This window comes from Furipterus horrens, unplaced genomic scaffold, assembly GCF_987537825.1.
Source record: "Furipterus horrens unplaced genomic scaffold, mFurHor1.1.pri manual_scaffold_12, whole genome shotgun sequence".
In the NCBI taxonomy this organism is placed as follows: Eukaryota; Metazoa; Chordata; class Mammalia; order Chiroptera; family Furipteridae; genus Furipterus; species Furipterus horrens.
Window position 1 is genome coordinate 74,001,242 of NW_028327182.1, and position 22,763 is coordinate 74,024,004.

The 22,763-nt window shown below is 37.4% G+C and overlaps 1 protein-coding gene across 1 annotated transcript; it reads right to left on the bottom strand.

The window, feature by feature from the left end:
• Nucleotides 1–4,385: 4,385 nt before the first annotated feature.
• Nucleotides 4,386–22,763, bottom strand: FNTA (farnesyltransferase, CAAX box, subunit alpha). The gene is made up of 10 exons (XM_090258453.1): nucleotides 22,524–22,763; nucleotides 19,800–19,885; nucleotides 17,243–17,357; nucleotides 15,547–15,651; nucleotides 12,881–13,007; nucleotides 11,355–11,503; nucleotides 8,232–8,294; nucleotides 7,196–7,367; nucleotides 5,923–6,915; nucleotides 4,386–4,603 (listed from the first exon to the last, which is right to left on the bottom strand). Exons 1-9 carry the CDS (start codon nucleotides 22,718–22,720, stop codon nucleotides 6,793–6,795), a joined length of 1,137 nt encoding a protein of 378 aa, XP_090114579.1. The 5' UTR covers nucleotides 22,721–22,763; the 3' UTR covers nucleotides 4,386–4,603; nucleotides 5,923–6,792.

A 22,763-nucleotide genomic window follows, 5' to 3' on the forward strand; every position in this document is an offset into this window, starting at 1 on the left:
GTGGAAAGACAGAAGATCAGGAAAGCAACTCCATAAAGTTGTTTATGAACTCCTGGACTCAGCTCTGATTGTCATGTATCTGATGCTAATTGGCACACCAAACTTTTCAAATGGCGCTAATGGGTAGACTTCTACTCAAGTCCCAGACTAACTACTGGGTGGCACACATATGAGACTACTCCAAAAAGCACTACAGGAATTTGAAAACTGAACTGACTTTGGAACACAGAACAGAAGGAGGTTTGGAACTTTCAGCCTACACCTAGCTGTGGCAAACACTTGCTAAAATAAAAATATTGAATTCTCCATAAGATTTAAACAAGAATCAGAATCTCATAATATTCCAAATTCCCAGGATACCTCCCAAAATTACCTAAGACATAGAGGCAAACAAACACAGGAGCCTGTCAAGATGAGGAGACAGAGAAGTATAGCCCAAAAGGGGAAACGGATCAAGGTTCTAGTGGGAGAACTAACCGATGAGGAGATAACCATCCTAACAAACGAGAGACAACCTAACAGACATAGAGTTCAAAACACTGGTGATAAAGATGCTCACAGGCTTGACAGATATGCTTACATATGGCAAATGCATAAGGGAAGAAGTGAAGGCTATGCTAAATGAAACAAAGGAAAATCCACACAAAACCAATGGTGAAGGGAAGGAAACCGGGCTTCAAATCAATGATTTGGAATGTAAGGAAGAAAAAAAGTCAACCAGTACAAAATGAGGAAACAATAATTGAAAAAAATGAGGAGAGGCTTAGGAACCTCTGGGACAACTCTAAACATGCCAACATCCAAACCACAGGGGTGCCAGAAGAGGAAGAGCAAGAAATTGAAAGCTTATGTGAGAAAATAATGAAGGAAAACTCCCCAAATTTGGTGAAGGAAATAGACATACAAGTCCAGGAAACACAGAGAGTCCCAAACAAGCTAGACTCACAGCATGACACATCATAATTAAAATGCCAAAGGTTCAAGATAAAGAGAGAATCTTAAAAGCAGCAAGAGAAAAGCAGTTACCTAAAAAGGGGTGCCTATATGACTATCAGCTGATTTCTCAAAAGAAACTTTGCAGGCAAGAATGGGCTGGCAAGAAGTATTCAAGGTGATGAAAAGCAAGGACTTACAACCAAGATGACTATCCAACAAAGCTATCATTCAGAATGGAAGGGCGAAGAAAGTACTTCCCAGGCAAGGTAAAGCTAAAGGAGTTCATCATCACCAAACCATTATTATATGAAATGTCTGTCAAAGAAACTTACTTCAGAAAAAGAAGATCAAAATTGTGAACATTAAAATGACAACAAACTCACAACTATCAACAACTGAATCTAAAAAATAAAAACAAAATCCAACTAAGCAAACCAGAATAGGAACAGAATCATAGGTATGGGATCATTTGGAGGGTTATCAGCTGGGAAGGGGAAGGGGGAGAATGGGGAAATGGTGCAGGGAGCAGGGACTAAAACGCATAATTGGTTGGTACAAAATAGACAGGGGTAAGTTAAGAATAATATAGGACCCCTGGCTGCTGTGGCTCAGTGGATTGAGTGTTGGCCTGTGAACCAAGTGTCGCTGGTTTGATTCCCAGTCAGGGCACATGACTAGGTTGCACATCAGGTCCCTGATGGGGGCGCGAGTGAGAGGCAACCACACAGTGATGTTTCTCTCCCTTTCTCCTTTCTCCTCTCTCTAAAAATACAAATATGAACAAATTATTTTTTTTTAAAAAGAGTAAAAAACTTAAAAAAAAAGAATAATATAGGAAAGGGTGAAGCCAAAGAACTTATATGCACAACCCATGCACATGAACTAAGGTGGCGTGGGATTGCTGGAGGGAAGGGGGGTACTGGGCAGAGGGGAGCAAAGGGAAAAAAAATTGGTACTGTAACAATATAATCAATAAAATATACTTAAAAAAAGAATATGACTTGTCAAATGAGGTTAAGAAGGAAATGAGAATGCACTTGGGGAGTAATGTCAGAAACATGGCTGAATTGGAGGTCTCTTGTTCATATCCCCCTCTTAACAACAAAGTGCACCCATCCACAAACAAGTGTCTTTGTGGGAGCTATGGGGTCCAGCAACACATGGCAAGGGACCCAGGAGGAGTCTGGCCCCTCCATGCATCATTTAATAGGCATACCGACCTCCGTTTTCCCTGTGGACCTGACAGTGGCCTGTGAACTACAATCTCTCGGGTGTGGCCTGGCAGCCTCTGGAGAACTGTCCTCACAATCACCCAAGGTTGAGAGAGCCTTTGTGGAAGTTTAGGTTACCAGCAAAGAAATTCCAGCACACCACTGGAGCAAGGAAATATGCATTTGGATGAACTAGAGAGGGTAAGAGGAGTAATCTGACTTTACCTTCATCACCCCTCCACTGAGATAGCACAGATCAGTGCCAAAAGAGACCATCTGAGCCTCTGGTCTTTCCCGTGGGGGAAAGGAAGAGGGTGTGAGTGAGTGAGAACCTAGATCCTCTGCTGTGCAGATGCTGCCAAAGAGGCCCATTTCTCTCTCAACCCATCCAGAGTGCTGAACGCTGAGATGCATGCAATGGGTGGAAAGAAGCGAGGAGGGGCAGCTGAGACTTTTGGAAGACACTGAAGTAACACGGATCCTACTAAACAGCGTCATGGACTTCATCAAGAAGCCCATCCACAAGCCACGCGGGAGCCTCACCAGCAGATCCCCCCAGTTGGCCCACAGGCACCCCCAACACTCCATGGGCCTTACCCACACACCCCCCACCCTGTGGCCAGCTTCCTGTGGGAACTCCATATGGCAAGGAGACCATGCTTTGTCAGTCAACTAGTTAGTAGCACAGAAAACCAGCCTGAATCCATGGGCCAAGGAGAGAAACAAACATGAGCTTTAGACCTGCCCTTAGGAAATCAGGGAGGCTGTCAGCACCCAGTCTGATGTGCTGCAGGATTAAAGAGAATGGATAGAAGCTTAAAAATTCTGTCACAGACGGAGCAAGAAGCTTGTAGCCTCAGAATCCCTAGTGAGACTGATGGAGGATATTTCTCTCCTAAAGTCATTTAGTAGAGACAGAAGGAGGTGACTACTACTTAAAAAACATATATATATAAAATTCTCCATAAGAGTTAAGACAAGAATCAGAATCTCTCATAATATTCCAAATTCCCAGGATACATCCCAAAATTACCAGGCATATAATTTCCAAAATCTCAACTTGAATAGGAAAAGACTACCGATAGTAACCAATGACAAGATGATGCAGATGTTGGGATTACCTGACAGGGATGTTAAAAGTTATTATAAAAAATCCTCAAAACAATCAGGAACACTCTAGAAACAAAAGTTAAAATAGAAAGTATCAGTAAAGAAATAGAAGATATTAAGAAGAACCAAACATTTTGAAACTACAAAATATAATAACCAAAACAAAAAACTCACTGGATAGATCCAATAACAGAGTGGAGATGACAGAGGATGGAGTCAGAGAACTTGAACACAGAACAGAAATGAGCCAATCTGAACAAGAGGGAAAAAAAAAAAAAGTAAAAAAATAATAATAACATAACATTTGGGACAAGAACAAAAGGTCTAATATTCAAAAGAAAAAGTGCTGGAAAAAAATATTTGATGAAATAATGTCTGAAAATGTCCCAATTTTGGTGAAAACACAAATCTACAGATTCAAACTGAGCAAACAGGATAAATCCAAAGATACCCATGCCAAAACACATCAAAATCGAATTGATGAAAACTAAAGACGAACTAAAAATTTTAAAAGCAGCCAGAGAAAGATGATGCCTAACCTTCAGTGAACACATATTCTACTGACAGATTTCTCACTGGAAACCATAAAGGCTGAAGGAAGTGGCAGAACACTTTTTTCAAGAGAAAAATTATAAATCCAGAATTCTATATCCAGAGAAATATCCTTCAGGAATGAAAGTGAAATAAAGCCTTTCTCAGATAAAGGAAAACTTTATCTAAAGAGAATTTGCAACCAGCAAACATACTCTAAAAGAACTGCTGAAAAGAAATTTCTTCAGAAAAAAAATATCGGAAACTTGAAAAATCAGGAATGAAAGAACAGCAGAAATGGTAAGTGTCTGTGTAAATATAAAAGACTACTCTTCAGTTCTTTTTAAAATATATGTTTGGAGCTGGCCAGGTAGCTCAGTTGGTTGGAGCATCATCCCATAAACCATTGGTTCTCAACCTTCCTAATGCTGTGACCCTTTAATACAGTTCCTCATGTTGTGGTGACCCCCAACCATAAAATTATTTTCGTTGCTACTTCATAACTGTAATTTTGCTAGTTATGAATCATAATGTAAATATCTAATATGCAGGATGTATTTTCATTGTTACAAATTGAACATAATTAAAGCATAGTGATTAATCACAAAAACAATATGTAATTATATATGTGTTTTCCGATGGTCTTAGATGATCTGTGAAAGGGTCGTTCGACCCCCAAAGGGGTTGCAACCCACAGGTTGAGAACCGCTGCCATAAACCAATACGTTGTAGGTCTGATTTCCAGTCAGGATTCGTACTAGAGGCAACCGATCCATGTTTCTCATGTCGATGTTTCTCTCCCCCTTCGTTTCTCCCTAAAATCAATAAACATATCCTCAGGTGAGGATTTAAAAAAATGTTTCGTGGCTGAATGCAAAAAGTATAAAATTGTCTGATGGATTTTCAATGTAAGTGTGTGCATCATATACAAGAGGGGTCACTTGGAAAAATGGGTTTGTTGAGTTATGCAGATCTCCCAATTATTGACATATTTAATTATACAATACCAAAAAATGGCACTCATTAATATCATCACTGATTCTATTAGAAAAGTCTGTAGGTAATAGGAAGCTGTCAAGCTCACCACGGTAGATTAAAATTTTCACTTGAAACCTCAAATTTTATCATAGGCAAAAAACTCAGTTGTTTTCCTTGAAGTGGCAAACTAACTTCATTTTTGAGAAAATGAATGCCAGCCATCCAAAGTATGAATAACCAGTTTTCAGTTGTTAGTTCACGTAAAGAAGGCACTCCATGAAAAGCGGCCCCATTTTAATTGTTGGCCCAATGCAAGTTGCTTGTTAGGAGATGGTCCTCATTAGGGGTATCGAAGTCTAAAATCATTATACATTTAAATCATGGAGCCCCCTCACCCGATTCCATGCTCATTAAGCAACTTTTTGATAAATGAATTGCCAACTCATTAAACTTAAGGCAGAAAATGCCAAGTGGCTAGGCTGATATAACTGGTCTGCTTCAGTGACATTTCTCAATGTAAACTGGTGACCTACCATTAGGCTTTTTTTTTATTAAACAGTCTCTATAAGCTTTGAGTCAGCAGGCTTGAATCCAATCAATTTGGGGGAATTGATTGATAAGTTTCTGACAGTAAATGCTATCTTATGAAAAGTTCTTTATACAGTTTTTGTAACTTATGAAACCTTTGGAATTGCTTACATAGGGATGATACCTTTATGGCAATTTCAATATAAAATCAGAGATATTTGGAGTCTAAATAAAAAAAACAAAAACATGCAAAATGTTAAAAACAATATGCCATATATTTTCTTCAGAAAGAATTAAAATATTTTCTCTGAATTCCTGAGAAAAGACAACTTTTCTACTCTATGTAATTTCTTTAGTTGTAGTTTGCTATGAAAACTGTACAAAAATTCTTTACTGATAAACTGAGATTTAATTATGTGCAGGTAGAGAACTAGCTTGTTTAACACTTCAACTTCTTCCTAGCATGTCTTCCTGAATTCCAGAGACTAGAAAGCTATAAACTACATTTCCCAGATTACTTTGCAATTAAGAGTTTTAGATGTCTTTTGGGTTCTTTCCACTCAGATGCACCAAAGTGAGCCTTTAGCTTGGAGCTGCATTCCACGGGAAGGGAAACAGATGTACTCACATGAAACGCAGCAGAGGTGGACGGGCTCCCTCAGCAGTTTCTTGATACCAGCTTGGGCAGCAGCAACGGATGGTCCAGTTCTGTAGTATGGCTTTGGGATGTATTACTTCTGGGAGGATAGGCAGTTATTCTGTGAGCTAGCTATATACCTTAACAAACTCTGGTTTTAAACTACTTTTAGTGGATTTTGTTACATGTAGTCAAGAACTGGCCAATTCAAGCTTTAATAACGTTTCCTCTAATGTAATCATGTTTCCTGTTTCTATAATTTTATATCCGTATTTTCTTCCTCAATTGCTTTTCTAAGCTGAGGCGTGTCCCTTTTATATAGTTAAATGCTATTTAAAAAATCAAACTTATGGCATTGTTTAGGATACATCTATAATTTTATTACAAAACCATTCTTTTGGCATTAGTTGGTTATGGTGATAGCAAGATACTGTGAGAGTGGCACAGCAGCTCCAATCTAACAATTGCATTCCTTGATTCCTGAACCAAAATTTAAGTTACCTCACATCCATCACATACAAGTTATTTGCAATCATTATTCCTGCAAATCCCGATGCATATACCATTTAGGGAGGAGTTGATGCTAAGGGATTAAATGTTGATAAGACTACAAAAGTTCCTTTATGGAACTCTGTTTCTTCTCCCTCCCCCCAAATTTGTTTTAAAAGAATCAAATTTCTTAGAGCTAGTATGAATAGCAGCAGCACCCTAGGAACATTACACTTAGTTCTTGTTAAAAAGCAATACCTGTGTAATGCAAACTACACCACAGGCAAAAGGAATGATCGCTCTAGTTTTACACTCCTGCATTAGAGTCTCTTAAAAAAATAGAAGCGTTCTATCAAGTTCTTCTAGATGGTGTTATTGCTGTACATTTGTTGGTGGGTCACTTTCTGTGCTGTGTTTGCTTTGAAGGGATCTTCCAATATATCTCCAATATTCCTTCCTTATAGTGTCCTTTTCTTTAGCTAGGATTTCACATAACTAAAAATGAAAAACAAAAAATTCATTAAAGAAAATGTGTAATTCAATCTTTAAGACAAATGCTTTTGAGCTAACACAGTTTAACTCGGATCATGTTCAAATGAGATACACCCTTAGTCATATACTAGGTTCACTAGCGATGTGGTTTTTGCCCTGAACCGCAGAAATAGCCCTGAACTGAATTCTGAGTAATTGTGTTGAAAAAGGGCATGAATATTAGCACTGGACAGACCCAGTTCTGAGAACCCCAAAATAAAAGCACTGAGTTCCACCAGCTTACCTCTAATGCTTTATTAAGAACGTCCTCCTTGTTGTCACATTGGTTTTCTAGCATATCTTCATAGATATCCACAAGAAAGGCAATTAGGTAGGGGGAACTGTGACTTGGTTGCAAATCAAGTAACTGGTTTAACAGATTGGGATATTTGGAAAGACCACGATCCTGCAAAATCCTAAAAAAAAGTAATTCTAAATTTTGAGAATAAAAACAGTAGAGAGATCAAGAAATAGCCCCTGAGAAATAAACAAGAGAAGGAGACTTATTTTGAAAGAAGGAGGCTCAAGCTAAATGAAGATTTTAAATTATATCTGAGCTTTATCATAATTCAGATCTGAGTAAAATCAATGTAAAAGAATAATGAAGTTTAAAAGTGATAATTTATAACTCAAACTTGTAACATACAAAATTAAAGCAAAAAAGAAATCACCTTCTTAAAATTAAAAGTGAAGGAAAACACAGGAGAGATGTTTCTGTTTCTTCTTGATATGGTTCCTTATCTGTTTAGCACTCCAGGTATTATAGGAGCATACCCGGGATACACCTCCCAATGTGACTGGGCTCCATACTTTGGCTCTCTGAGACCTCTAAGTTCAACAAGGAAACTAGTTATGTCAGTTTAACAAGTGAGACTTATAACAGGAGATCTCTAGAAGTAAAAAGCAGAAAGGCTGGCTATGCACCCATGAAACCTGATTGTAAACAGTGGGCCTTGACTTGCTGTGTTCCTGAGCTGAACATGAACGGAGTGTGTGTATTCCATTCTTTGACATAAAGACTGCAGGATTCATAAATACAAGTATAATTGTATTGCTGTTTACTGATGGGACTACTCTAAAAACTGTGCTGGTATGTGCTTGGGTGGCAAAGAGAAGGGTCGAGGGCCCTGTTCTTGGGTGTTACCATAACACACTTCTGCTCTCAGAGAAAAACAGAAAATCCTTTAGTATCCTTTTGGAATCTGATTATGTAGCATATTCCATGATGCATCATATTAACTGGCTGTATTTTACATAAAACAAGCAAAAACAACTCTTACCCTTTCAAATAATTCCATGCACTTTCATTATGTGGTACTAGTTTGATCATTTCCAAAGTGTACCTGTAAGAAAAAGACCACAAATAAATATGTATATAATTTTAAGAGCAGTGCAATAATTAGAAAGTTTTAGTAAGACTGTGGCATAGCTCAGATATGTGCTTTCATTTACCTCTCTTAGTGGACTTTGGTATCATTCTAGGCTATATCTAAATCTTTCCCGTCTCCAGCTGTCAACTCTTTTTTACACAGCTCTTCCCTATTGTATATTCGTATCCAATTCTGGGGAAGGATGCTTAATATGAAGGCTCAATTCACAGCAGAAAAAGAAGTTAATGTGGGAGATTTTCTTTTAACTTAGGCTTTCCCTCTGAAGGAAATGTCAGCTAAAATAAGGACATTTTCCTTTTACTGGTAAAGCAATCTTGGGGGAAAGTCTAAGATATGTTTATGGTTGTCAAAGTCACTGAAGAAGAACTATATAATCTTAGGAACTATAATAAAAAAATAGCATGGAAATTATATAGACAATGAATAAAAATAAGTAACCAACACAAACTGTATTTCTTTAAAAAGAAAAATCCTCACTTGAGGATATGTTTACTGATTTTAGATAGAGGAAGGGAGAGAGGGGTAGGGAGAGGGGGGAGAGAAAAACAATGACGGGAGAGAGAAACATCGATCAGCTGCCTTCCATACATGCCCCAACCAGGACTGAACTGCAACCGAGGTATATGCCCTGACTGGGGATCAAATCGCAATCTTTTGTTGTACTGGACAACACCTGTCAACTGAAAGACCCAGCCAGGACACAAATGTATATTTCATATATTCCAAAACAAGATTACCAGTAAACTATGTGATTCCCAGTCAAGATGGATACTCCAAGATTATTAAATATAATTCAGACCCAGTTACAAAAACTCCAATAAAAGTTACAGAACATTGCTTCACTATATACTTGCTCAAATAACTAAGTCACTGACTAAAGTCTGGTAATCTTGGTTTTATTGCAGTGCTGATACAACAGCATTTTTTCTTTAGAGAGAATAGTAATAAACTCATTCAGCATTACTGAAAGTTTTGTTTCCAATTACTATTACATAACCTAATGTTTTCAGTTATTTGCAAAATCATGTTCTTGCAGACATTAACTAGTCCTTATAAGATTCATAATTTCATTCTGACAAACCTAAAAAATTTCACTTACATATATGCACTAAAGCATTATCTATTTCAATGGTTAAAACATGGACTTTGATGTCAGGTGGCCTAGCCTCAGTCCCAGTCTCATCAGCTGTTATCTATGCACTCTACGCACATTACAGAACTGCTTGGAATCTCAAGTTCTTCGTCAGGTATCTCACAGTGTTAGGAGAATTCAATAAGAGTTCCTGGCATATAGCAAATGCCTGATAAAAAACAGTCACTATTATTAATAGTGCTACTAGACTATGTACTAAAATGGAAATACGTCCATAACATATTTAGTGAAAAAAAGCAATGTGCATAATATTGCCTAGGTTGCTGTGCATAATGTTGGCAAATGTATTTATAAGTCTTGGAAGGATTCACAATACTTGTAGCTCTCTCTAAAGAATGGAACATGAGAAAAGGGAGAATATGAGATTTTGATGTGTTATTTTAAACAAGTCAGTACAATTCCCCCATAATTAGACTGCATTACTTTTATAATAAAAGGAAAAAACTACAGAAAATAATCAGCTATATTTGCATTCTTAAGAGTTAAAAATTTAATTAACAAATTAAATTTTAGATAACTACTGCTCTTAGCAGCTTAAATATTTCTTGTACCTACCTATCTGAAAGGTATAATAAACCTTAAGTATAAAAAACTCTTAAGATTCTTGGCTGATTATCTTTATTTCTATTTGGTAATAGAAAACCAGTGATCTGCCTTTAAAGGCTATGAGAGAATTCTGCATTTTCCAAACTCTTCTTATTCAATTTTTAAATATCTTATTAGGCCTAACCTAATGTAGTAGGCTACAGTAAATAAGAAGTATATAATATTTTGAAATCCCTAATTATTAATTGGATTAATTCAAGGTACAATAACCTGAAGCATTCTACCTTTGGCAAGGAGGCTACTGAACTTTTTGAAGGGTGACACTTTGCTTTCCCTCAGAGCACTTTTTTCCCTAATCCTCACAGTAGAATACAAACTATAAAAGAAAAAAACAGGAGCTGTTAACTTTTATAATTAAATTATGACTATGGTCTCATAAGGCTATAAAAATAAACATGTTCAAATTTAAAACAGACCACTGAGACGAAATTGAGAAAAGTCAGAAAAGAGGTGGCTATCAATATAATACGTAAATTCATGCCAATTCAGAAATTTCTAGCTCTTATAACGGCTATATGCTTGCTAGACTGGTAGTTTTCAACCGAGGAAGATTATGTTCCTGGGGGCACATTTGGCACTGTCTGGGACATTTCTGTTTGTCACAACCGTGGGGCAGGGTTACTGCTGATATATAGATGCTCCTCGAGTTACAGGGTTATGTCCTGATAAACCCATCGTAAACTGAAAATACTATAAGTCAAAAATGCATTTAATACACCCAACCTACAGAACATCATAGCTTAGCCTAGCCGGCTTCTAGTGACTGTGTATTGCTTTCACAACATCTTAAAAGTCAAAAAATCATAAGTCGACCCATTTTAAGTTGAGGACGGTCTGTATAGGGCATAAAGGCCAGGAATGCTGCTAAACATACTACAATGCACAGAACAGCCCCTTCAAGAAACAGTTTTCTGGCCCTAAACCCTGCACTAGAATAACATGGCACCCGGGGACTCTATCCAAAATACAAAAGAATTTAATAAGATAGTTTTAAAATAAAGCTTCCTAGACACTAGGAAATCTGATTTCTTGTCAAGATATAGTAGGAAAAATGTTTTAAGAAAGTTAAGACATTACAAAGCAGAGGTATACCATAACACATATTTGTAAATTTAGCATTTCCTAGTTCATCTAAGTATTGTCCATGAGGGTAGAACTGGGGGCAGTCTTCATCTTGGCTGTATCCCCAATACCTAACATATGAAAGGCAAACAAATATTCTTTTAATGAGTGAACAAATGAAGATTACTAACTGGACTTCTCGTTCCAATACAGCACGATCATTGTAGCCAGTGGTGTTAGAAATTACGAAGTATCTTTGGTTCCAGACAGAATTATTTCTCACATCCTCTTTAAGAAGCTGGTCTACATACTGCAGCTCATTATCCCAAAGTTTAAATTCCTGAAAGAAAATATGTAATAAACCATCCAATTAGAAATATTCCATTACTTATAAGCAACAACAACAAGTAAATCAAACTTCAGCAAAGCTACGCAGGTTGGACAGAAGATGTTGGACTCAGCACATGGCTGGAGGGCGGAGGACAGCTGCAGGTCAAGCAAAGGGAGTGGGAAAGAAAAGTAACCAAAGACAAGCGGATGGTCACAAGGAAGGAAAACAATTAGGAAGAGAGAGCAGCAAGTGGCCTATAATTCAGTACCATCCTCTTGAGAACAATTTACATAATATGAGGCATGTTTATTCTAAAGAACTAAATTGAAGGCAAAAATAAAGTATATTTAACTACATGTTTATGCATTGTTTATGCTGAAAATTTAGAGGGGAAAAAAAAGAAAGTTAGTAATAAGAAAATGATTAACTATAGCATATCAATTTGATGTGATTTAATATTAATATATAATATTAAAGGGGTTATGAGTGAATAAAATGCACATATGACAAAATTACATTAAAAGACATGTAGAAAAATACACACGAGATTTAGACATAAATTTTTTACATTATAAAGCTGCTTTAATTTTTAAAATTATGTAAAGAAGAGGACCAATAAAGACAATTAGAAAAAAGAGAAGAATGATCAAGACTTACAAATGCTGAAAAAGTCAGGGATACTAACCATGAAAAATCTAATGGAGTTATATTTCTTATTTGGTAATAGTAAAAAAGAAGAATTTCATAAAAAATAAATAAAAACACTGAATACCTTTAGAAAATGTATACCTTTATTGAAATTTAGAAAAGTTTAAAATTTTAAGTTAAAAAATTTTGGTAAAATACTCTTGTTATAATGAATGCTGCAGAGAGTAGCAATTACTGAAAGAAAATTCACAGGAAACAATAGAATTGTTTGGTAGAATAAATTAAATCGCCAGAGTGGGAGTCGTAACTATTCTCTTCTAGTCAAGATTTAGAATAAAATTTTAACAAGTGGGCAGAAATAAAATGTATAATAGTTAATGTAAAATCATATTCCGAAGTTTATGTATGCAAAAACCTTAGTGTGTACTATGCCCTTGTTAATTAAAATCACATAGGTGTACTAAAAAATAACTACTGTAAAAATTCAATTTGTTGGCAAATTCAATCTAAAAATATTAAGAACTTAGTATTATTCTGCTTTTATATAAAACTACTCGCCAACACATCTCAGATTATAAGTTAGCCAACATGAATGATGTCAGATAACTAAGTCTCTTAATTATTATTAATAATTATATATTGTGTGTAATGCTTACTTACAATTTAATAGTTATTTTAAATATTTAATTCAGTTAAAAAATAAAAATCTGGAAAACATTGTAGTAAGAAAGGCAATACCTGAATAACCCACTGTCGATGTTGCCAGGCATGATAATTCTTTGCATCCTGATTAAGAATATCAGCAATAAACTCAAGCTCCTGAGAGGGATCTTTTAGCCATTCCACTAATACTCGCCTGTGATGCCTAAAGCCAGATGAAGGGAGAGAAGTTCTGTATTTATTTACCCTAGAAGTAAAGTATCAGCTGCATGTGATGTGCTAGGTGATGTAAAGGGACACTTAAAACAGAAATTCACCTCTAATTCTCAAGACTCTACGGGAAAGAAAAGGTAACACAAAAGAAACACTAAGAGAAAAATTTCAGAACACTTCAGTTGAAAAACATAAAATGGTGATTTGTGATTTTTGTGTAAAATGCAATAAAATAGTTTATGGCTTAAAGGAGGTTTATCTCAAGCTAAATCTGGAAGTTAAATAGTCTTTTGACAACCACAAAACTCTGTCAAAGATTTTGGGAACATTCCCAGATGGCATAATGAGGCTACAGGAAATGTAATGCCATTTTATCAAGTTGGGAAGCTCCTCTGGTTATAAACAGGCTGTCAGTTTTCCGTTAGTCAGTCCAAAGTGTCACCACGCAAGCAAATAAATGCTCATTTCACCAGTTCATGGGCAAAACTATTTCTGTCAAGTAGCTATAAATTAAAAATTTGTCAAGAGGAGTTTACCACATTGGAAACAAAAAAAAAAAAAAAAAAATACCCCTGACTAGCTCCTACTCTGTCTTCTTTTCTCAACAGCCAGCCCTGACCACCCATTTATGATCCAACCCATTACGTGGCGTCTTCCCTCTTCCTACCGCTTCCCTCCTCCCCACCCACACACCACCCCACCCGTGGCGGGAGGACTGCTCAGGCCAAAGTCACTCACTAACATCCACCTGATCCAAAAATCCGTGGGTCATCTTTTAGTCCTTACATTCCTTGACCTCTCAGCAGTAGCTGATTTTGTCATCCACTCCTTTCTTCTCAAAACTCTTCTCTTGGTTTCTGTGATGTCACTAACTTTTGGTTTCCTTCCTCAGTCATCCTGGAACACTTCTTAAACGATGATGTTCACCAGTATTCTCCCCTCAACCTTCTCCTCTAAATCTCCCTAAGCATTCTCCTCCACAGCTAAAACGTCAGCTCCAGGTGAACCACGTACTAGACTACTCTACATAGGTTTTCCATAAGCACAGCAACCCCATTTGTCTAATACTGAATCCATTCTTCTTCCCCAGAAATGTGCTTTGTCTTCGAAGTTCCCCAAATGGTTGGCACCACCGTTCACCCAGTGTCAAGCCAAATATATAGACATCATTGTTCTCCATCGCTCCTCCAATGAATTACATTTCAAAACCTGTTGCTTCTATCTCCAAAACTCCTCTCAAGTTTATCCTTATCTTTCCTATCCCCCCACCACACTCTCTCCTAGCCCCTACCAATGCAATGGCCTATGAGAACTGTGAACCTATTCCATCTCTACTCCACCCTGCTTTCAGGATGAAACTCCTAAGACACAAATCTAATCATGATACTTCCTTAACTAAAATTTGTCAGTAACTCTGCACTGACACTAAGATCAAGTCCACACTCCTTATCATCATGTTCACAAAGCTCTTTATGATCTTCTCCCATGACCCCCAAATCTACTAGAATCACATGGAATTATACAACTCCTTGAGTACCTCATGCTTTCATGCATCTCCCCAAAATATTTTCTTTGCCTCAGAGGTCTTTCCTCTAGGAAATCATCCTTAAATCTCAGGCATAAAGACGAGCATGTGTGTCAGTCATCATACTGAAAAAAATAAAATGGTGGTAACTCCTGCATTGAGGCAGCAGTGAGAGGCACAGAAAGTGGAGCCAGTGCTTGATGATACAGCACGTTGCTTCTTCTACTTCACTAACTTCACCTTCCCCACCAGCACCACCCCGTCCTCCTTGTTCTCTACCACCACCACGACCACCACCACTACCACTTCCACCTCCTCCTCTTCCTCTACCACCATGACCATGACGACCTCCTCCTTCTCCACCACAATAATAGCAGCCACAGTAGCTTCCGTTCATGGAGTGCTCACTATATCCCAGGAACTGTTCAAATTTTATTTCTCTGTCCTCTTGCTCCATAATTTCTTTTTTTCCCATTGTGTTCTGCTACCCTACAAATAATAATCCATACTCTTGTCTAGGCTAACTTAGGGGCTTAATTTCTAGAACAAATATACTCTGTGGAAAAACTACCATTATGCTTTTCACATTACACTGTAAAATAACTGGTTTTATTATTCACTTTTCCTTTAGACTGTATCTTGTTCATCTTTGTATCTCCAGCATCAGAATAAATATTTTGAATAAACAAATGAATACAAGATCAAATACCATAGTCATTTTTTAGCACACTGAAAACATTTGATTTTTTTTTTTACTCAAATTTTTTCCTGACTCTAGCAGTATTATATGCTAATGTTGATATTCTAAATAATAGTAGCAAACATCTGTGTTAACTATGGGTCAGGCATCACTTTAAGCACTGACCCAAACTGCCTTACTTAATCCTAACAACCCTACAAGACAGGTAACATTAGCTCCAATGCAAAGTACAAAAATTATGAAGAAACAAAAAATCCCAATATTCTCATCACCCACTGGCATGTTTTCTTCTTATTTTCATCTTACCAAACTTGATAGTTTTTGGGCTGTTCTTCAATTATTGCAGTGATGTAGTTCATTTCCTCATGTAGATCCTTTTGGAGTGACTTTAAAAGAACTCTCCGGAAATGCCTACAGCAAATATCAAGCATTCAAAGTCTCATTATTCCACATAAGTTGTCTTGCCATAATATCAAATAAAGCTACAAGACAACAACATAATTATACTTTGTGTGTGTGTGTGTGTGTGTGTTTGTCCAAACTCATAAAACCATTTGGTGACTGGAAGAATCAAGCCTTTAAAAATAAATGTTTTTCTTCCCATCCCCTCAACCCCTCTCCTTTGGCAACCAGTTTGTTCTCTATATATTTATGGGTCTGTTTCTGTTCTATTTTATTCATTTATTTAGTTTTCTTAGATTCCATACATATGTTAAATCATATAGTACTTGCCTTTGACTTATTCCACTTAGCATAGTATATGTCCATCCATATCATCACAAATGGCAAGATTTCATTCTTTTTTAATTGCTGCGTAATATTTCATTGTGCACACAGGGTGAGGCAAAAGTAGGTTTACAGTTGTAATACAAATTGATAATAAACCATAATACAAGGATAAACTATGTTTTGCATACTCACAACTGTAAACCTACTTTTGCCCCGCCCTGAATATGCACCACATCTTTATCCATTTATCTGCTGATGGGAATCTTTTTTTTTAAAAGATTTTATTTATTCATTTTTAGAGAAAGGAGAAGGGAGGGAGAAAGAGAGGAAGAGAAACATCAGTGTAGGAGAGATACATTGATCAGTTGCCTCATGCACACCCCCAAGTGAGGACCTGGCCCGCAACGCAGGCCAGGACTAGAGCTGGTGAGCTTTCGCTTCATAGGCTAGAGTTCAATTCACTGAGCCACACCAGCCAAGCCTTTATCCAGTCATCTATTTATGACCGTCTAGTTTGCTTCTGTATCTTGGCTATTACTAGTAATCCTGCAATGATCATAGGAATGCATCTATCTTTTCAAATTAGTGTTTTTGTTTTCTTCAGATAAATACCCAAAAAGTTGAATTGCTGGATCATATGGCAGCTCTATTTTTAATTTTTTGAAAAATTTCTATACCATTTTCCATAAGAATCAAGCATTTTAAAGTAGAAATAGCAAAAGGCAACAAATGTAAGATACAAGCCAAGACAATCAACTAATGATTATTTTCAGTGAAATAATACTCTGGGGTTACATGTGGTGTATTACACAAGAATCAAAAACATCTCTTTTCTTATACAGTACAGCTTGTTCATTTAGATGACTATTTATATAATAAATTAATTCCATTACAAATATTACCACATATTTTACTTTTAAAACCACCACAAAAATGCTACTTATGAGTAAAAGAAGAGTAAGGGAGGGTGGACTGTTTCTTCCACAGAAGGAATAAATAATGACTAAAAAGAAAAAAAAACAACTAAGCATATTACTTAGAATATATAGTTTAATTCAAGAAAAAACAGCTAAGAGTTAGGGAGTGGGACTCTAGTAGTGAGAAAGAATGAGGCAGAGGTTACTATTTTTCATTCAGTCTCTGATTTCTAAACTCATTTGTGAATTATTTTGATAAAAATTAAGAGCTCAGCTGAGAAAAAGAAAAGTCATTCAAACTGAAACATAAGACATTTTAATAGGAAATGTTAATAACAATAGTGTGTATTACTTACCACACGGTATAATTGGCTGCATTTAACTCAATAGCATCTCTGGTTAGTTTAAAAGCGCGTTCACTTCTTTCATCACGCTGCAGAACGGCCCGGAAATAATCATAAACATCACGAACTGTAAACAGCACAAAACCCCATTAGGACTATCTTTCTTATTTAAAACTATCTTACGAGGAAAGTTATTTTACTGCATTATTTAGAACAGCTACGTACACCCGGTATGCTGCGGCACACTGGTGTGCCACAGGAATCTTTAAAACGTGCAATACCTATTGATATCTAGTCAGGGGCACTGACCACTTTCCCCTTAGATTGTCGAATAAATAAATAAATAACAACAACCAACACAATAATAGCCGGGAACGATGAGCAAAAAATCTTTTTTAGTGTACCACAAAATTTTAATAATTAGTTTATGTGTGCCATGAGATGAAAAGGGTTGAAAATCGCTGATTTTGAACAATAAGCAAAAGCAAGTCAAATGACTGTGTGAAGGCCACCCTGATAATGCTTTAGTGTCACAGCAACAAAGTTTCTAAAACTTGTGTCTTTTTTAACTGAACGTTGTTTCTGAGAGCTGCCCATGTTGTAACAGATCTAGATCCTCTTAATACTTATGCAGTATTAAATTGTGTGACAATGATAAATTTTATTTACTCATTCTCCAACACATGAATATAGAGGAGGGAATAGAGGTAACACAGAGGTACATATCAAGTAACTTGTTCTAGGTTACAGAACCAATAACATGAATTTAAGACTCTGAAGCTGGGTGTCTGGCTCTGAAGTGTGTGCTCTTAATCTCCTAGTACACGTCTTCTGATGCCATGTGCCAGAATGAACCACGAATGTATCACAGAAGCAGCACTCCAAGGTAGTTTTACTACATATACCACACTACTTTCCAAAATGGCCAAAACATGAAAACTACCATCAGAAATGTATGTGTCTATTCATATGTCCTAATATCTGATATCACAGTTTTAATCTTTGCCATTTAATTCATGGGTAGAAAGTGGCATTCCCATTTTAATGTGCATATCTGTCATTCCTAATGATAATGGATTTTTCCCCCTAATTTAATGGCCAATGAAATTTTCTCTTCGTGAATTATCAGTTTATACCCTTTGTCCATTTTTTTAAATTAGTTTGCTTCCTTAACCTTTTGCAGGAGTTCCTTATAAAATTCTAAATTATTAATCCTCTGTTTTATATGGTGTTTCTTCTCCCACACTGCTGCTTGCTTTTTAACTTGTCACGGTCTTATTATTTTTAACCCCAAGAGAAATGTATAACCGTATCAGTTTTCTCTAGTATCTTTGTTATAGGTACCTTATGAATCTGAAAAAATCGTGGTTTTCATTTCTCTGATCACTAGTGAGGTTAACACCTCTTTGCAGATATTGTATTCCTTCTAGTGAATTGTATCTTCACATATAACATCTCTCACAGTATGAAAGCTCTGCATTTTTCTAGTTATATCTTCCAATCTTTTCCTTAATCATTTGTGAGCTTTATATTTTGCTTACTAATACCTTCTTCACTGCAAAAATGAAAGATTATTTTCTAATACTTGCTCCTAGTATGTTTACAATTTTGTTCTGGAACTTTAATTCAACTCTAATTTATTTTCATGTAAGATATGAGATTGGAGTATAATTTTGCCTATAACCAAGTGCATAGCAAACTGTTACAAAACCATTATTTGATTAATCCATCTTTTTCATAAAGGTATGAGATGTCCTTTTTTTGTATCAGATATTAAGTTCCCATTTATACTGATGATGAATTTTTAAATTCCTTATTAATCTTATTTGTTTCTATTCCACATGTTAATTATTGAAGTAGTACATTTTCATATTTGGTAAGGCAAATTCTCATGCCATTACTCTTCCTTTTCAAACATTTGTTGGCATTAACTAATAATCAGGGGGGAAAAAGCCTTTTGTAACAGAGGAATGATCTTAAATAACAAAGCCTTAACTGAAGGAAATAATATACATACACACACACACAAAACTACAAAACTGGCATTCCATTCCCATTCATTTCTCTTTCCTAGAAGAACAACTAACAATTTAATTTGCTCAGCCTTCAATTTACAAAGCATTTTCACATTCAGTATGAAAAAAAAAGGTACTTTGTCAAAAAAAACAAACAATTCATTTTTCTATCAGTAAATGTATGCCAACTAAGCCCAACACTCATTGCTAAAATATATTTCAAAATGCTCATTTTCAGCAAAGTTTCTTCTAAATAAAACAGTAACTCATTTATGTTGTACATTAAATAGTTAATGAAAGACACAATCACACAGTAGCTATTATATATTATAATGTAACATTCATTACTTATGCTTAGAATATATCCACTCTTTGGAAAAAATAAAACTTTTAACCATGAAAATAAAATTACAAAAAACGCAATGTTAGCTTATCATAGTCATTTAGATCTTTATTAGACAAAAATCTGTCATCTGCTTAGCCATATGGTTGTGAATTTCAACTCTGCTACTAAACTTGACTTATAGACCTTTTCCTAATAAACGCAAACTTACATTTTTCACTATAAATGATCTGGACCACTGGATTGGGGCCATCGTTCTGTGGCACTGGATCTATATCAGCCCATTCTGCTCTGTGTCTGAAATAAAGTTTTTTTCAGTAATTATATTCAAATACATAAGAAAAAGAATTCCAGTGTTTTTAAAAATGGCAATAAATACACTTACATTAACACTAGTTAGTAGCTTATAAACATCTTAAGTGTACCCATGGTTGGATTCTTCATGACCAAGTTTTGCCACTTTGCTTTACATATTAAACTTTAAAATAAAAATATTAATAATCTTCCAAATAAAATAAGTTAATAAATTAATATTTTCAAATTAAAAATTTTTATATAAGAAAAACATGTTTTTGCAGCATGTACACAAGTTTTAAATTAGAAATCAATCTATCCATCGGTCTAACAAGACTCTTTGGAGTTAATATTTTAAAAATTTTTTAAATAACAATTTACTAGGATTACTAGGAACTGACATTTTAAAAAAGTAAACACTATTAGTTTATTGTATATTGAGAGGTGGTCCAAGCGGTCATTAGCAGGCTCTGGAAATCTGACAACTGAATTAAATACTGGCTCTACCACTTACCAGCTGTGTGACCTTGAAAAAGTTACTTTACCTCTCTGGGCCTCACTTTCTTCATTTATAAAATGGAGCTGATAATATTACCAACCAATTTTAGAAAGCTATTTGGAGGATTAAGTGAAATAACATGTCAAGCACTTAAAATGTACATAATAAGCATAGAGAATCTAGCAAATATACTATATAATATTACTATGCTGATATATTTATCGTCGTCGGCAGCCGTCCATCTCGAGAGACGATGGTGTAGCTTCTTAAGAGTCTATCTGCACCGCCGAGAATGGCCGTGCAGTCCGACTCGGGAGTGACACGGTATCTGTCTCCTCCCGTGTTGAATCGACATCTTGCGATGACGCTGGAGTGTCCTCTCCAGTGAAGCTGAAGCTACAGAGCCTGGGCAGGGTGATATGGAGGGTCTGCTGTTGCCCATGCAGCAGAACCCCCTCTCTTCGCAGCTGAAGGGTCCAAGGGAAAGACGGAGTCAATACAGCTTGGCTTCAGGTGCGCCGCAGGAGTTGCCGGTGTTGACTACAACGTCAAACCGCCTTAGGGACTCCGGCTCCAGATTTTCTGTCGGGGTTTACTCCCTTAGCCTTTCCCCTGAAGAGGTATGCCGCAAGGCAGCGGAGGTTTTTTTGGAGTCAGAGTTTTCCTTCTCTGATGTGCCCTGACTGGAAGATCGAACCAGCGACACTTAGCTCGCAGGCCGACGCTCAATCCACTGAGCCAAACCAGCCAGGGTGATATATTTATATGCTGTTACAAATACAGCAAATAGCATGTAATACATGCATCTAGTAAGCATTCAATGAATACTCTCATCATCAATGTTAGAATAACATTATAATGGCAACAATGGGTGCCTACAGACATTTGTGTGAACTGCCCAGTGTGAACAAACTTGCTTTAACTACTCTTTCACTTGTTTTCTTTTCCTTTCACTCAATTTTTTGGTTCTCTATACTGATCAGCTACTGACAGCCAAGACTCTGTAGCATCCAGACAACCCTACAATTGTGTCCACTCTGTAAGGGAGATGCCTGGGGAAACGATTGCCTGAAGTGTGAGACCTAGAGCCTGGGCAGTGGCAGGAGAAAGGTCAGGCTGTCACTTCGTCACTGGGAAATCAGACACAGCCAAGTGAATAAGCCGAATATTTCACAGTTCAGAGAGGAGGTTTGCGGGTTATGCAGCCACCCCAACCAATTTAAATCAGTAAAACAATAAAACAATAAAATCTGGATAGTGACTTTCACTCATTCATTAAAAAAAGCCAAATAAGCAATCCAATGGGTTTACCTAGAACTACAGGAGAAAAAATTAGACGAAAGAAAAAGCCATAAGGACCTCTCATTTGTCTCTGCAGGCAGGCTCAACTGGAGCTAGGGAACCAGTATTATAAGGAAACAAAGAGCTGATGAGGACAGGACTGGGTGCTGGCAAAGACAGGGAGAAAAGGCAAGTTTCAGCAGCACCGGACGCTGCCTTCTCCACATCACCTGTATTGTGCACGAGGCGATGCAGGAATGTGTGCAGAGTTTAAGGAACAAATATCTTCCGTCCTTAAAGCCTTAACGAGGTGCCTGGCTGATGCCAGACGCTAAAATGTTGAATGAAAATGTCCCAGTCCTTAAAGATCTCACACTAGATCTCTCCACTTCAGCAGAACAAACCATGAGAAGCCTTTCACCTTGTTTTTAAAGTGAGCAAATCTGTACCTTATTAAAATCATTATTTCTTGCCAGGTTATCAAAATGTACCCCAACCCTTCGGTATGCAGTCAGATTATCAGGCTCCCTTTGTGGGAGTGTGAAACAGAGCGGGACATTTCTGAAATCCCTGAGCCACACCACCTACACAGCTCAAGAAAGAGTGCTATCCAGTGTTGGGCGCTGCCTGGCGTCCCGCCTCTCCTGGCGCTCGGTGACAGCACGGGCTCCCGGGAGCGCGAGGGCCGCGGGAGGGCCCTCACCCCGCCGCGCGCGCCCTCCGCCGGCCGACCAGCGAAGCCGCGGAAACTTCGGCGGGACACGGGGGCGCAGAAGGAGCCGACCCGGAACCGCCGCCCAGGTGGAGAACGCGCCTTCCTGGGAATGGATTCCTAATCCGAGGCCCTGCTGTGGGAGTTACCTGTACAGAACATAGCTAGGTGAGTCCAGGCTCAGGAACCCGTCGTCCATAGGGGATGCCACCCCTTCTCCGGCTTCGGTCTCCATCACTTCTTGCTGCTGCTGGAGCGGCGGGGGTTGCGGCTGGGGCGGTGGCGGCTCGGACTGACCGGGGTCGTCGCCCTGCGTAGCCTCGCCGACCCCCTCAGTGGCCGCCATCTCGCATCGGTCCGCAGCCCAGTTGGCGCGGTGGCCCCGCCCC

What these genes read in the sequence shown, in the direction of transcription:
- FNTA (XM_090258453.1), bottom strand. Translation starts at nt 22,720, where the DNA reads ATGGCGGCCACTGAGGGGGTCGGCGAGGCTACGCAGGGCGACGACCCC. An exon ending in CCTAGCTATGTTCTGTACAG is followed by an intron (nt 19,886 to 22,523) that starts GTAACTCCCACA and finishes ACTTTATTTCAG; the next exon opens with ACACAGAGCAGAATGGGCTG. An exon ending in CCCAAAAACTATCAAGTTTG is followed by an intron (nt 13,008 to 15,546) that starts GTAAGATGAAAA and finishes ATCTGGCTTTAG; the next exon opens with GCATCACAGGCGAGTATTAG.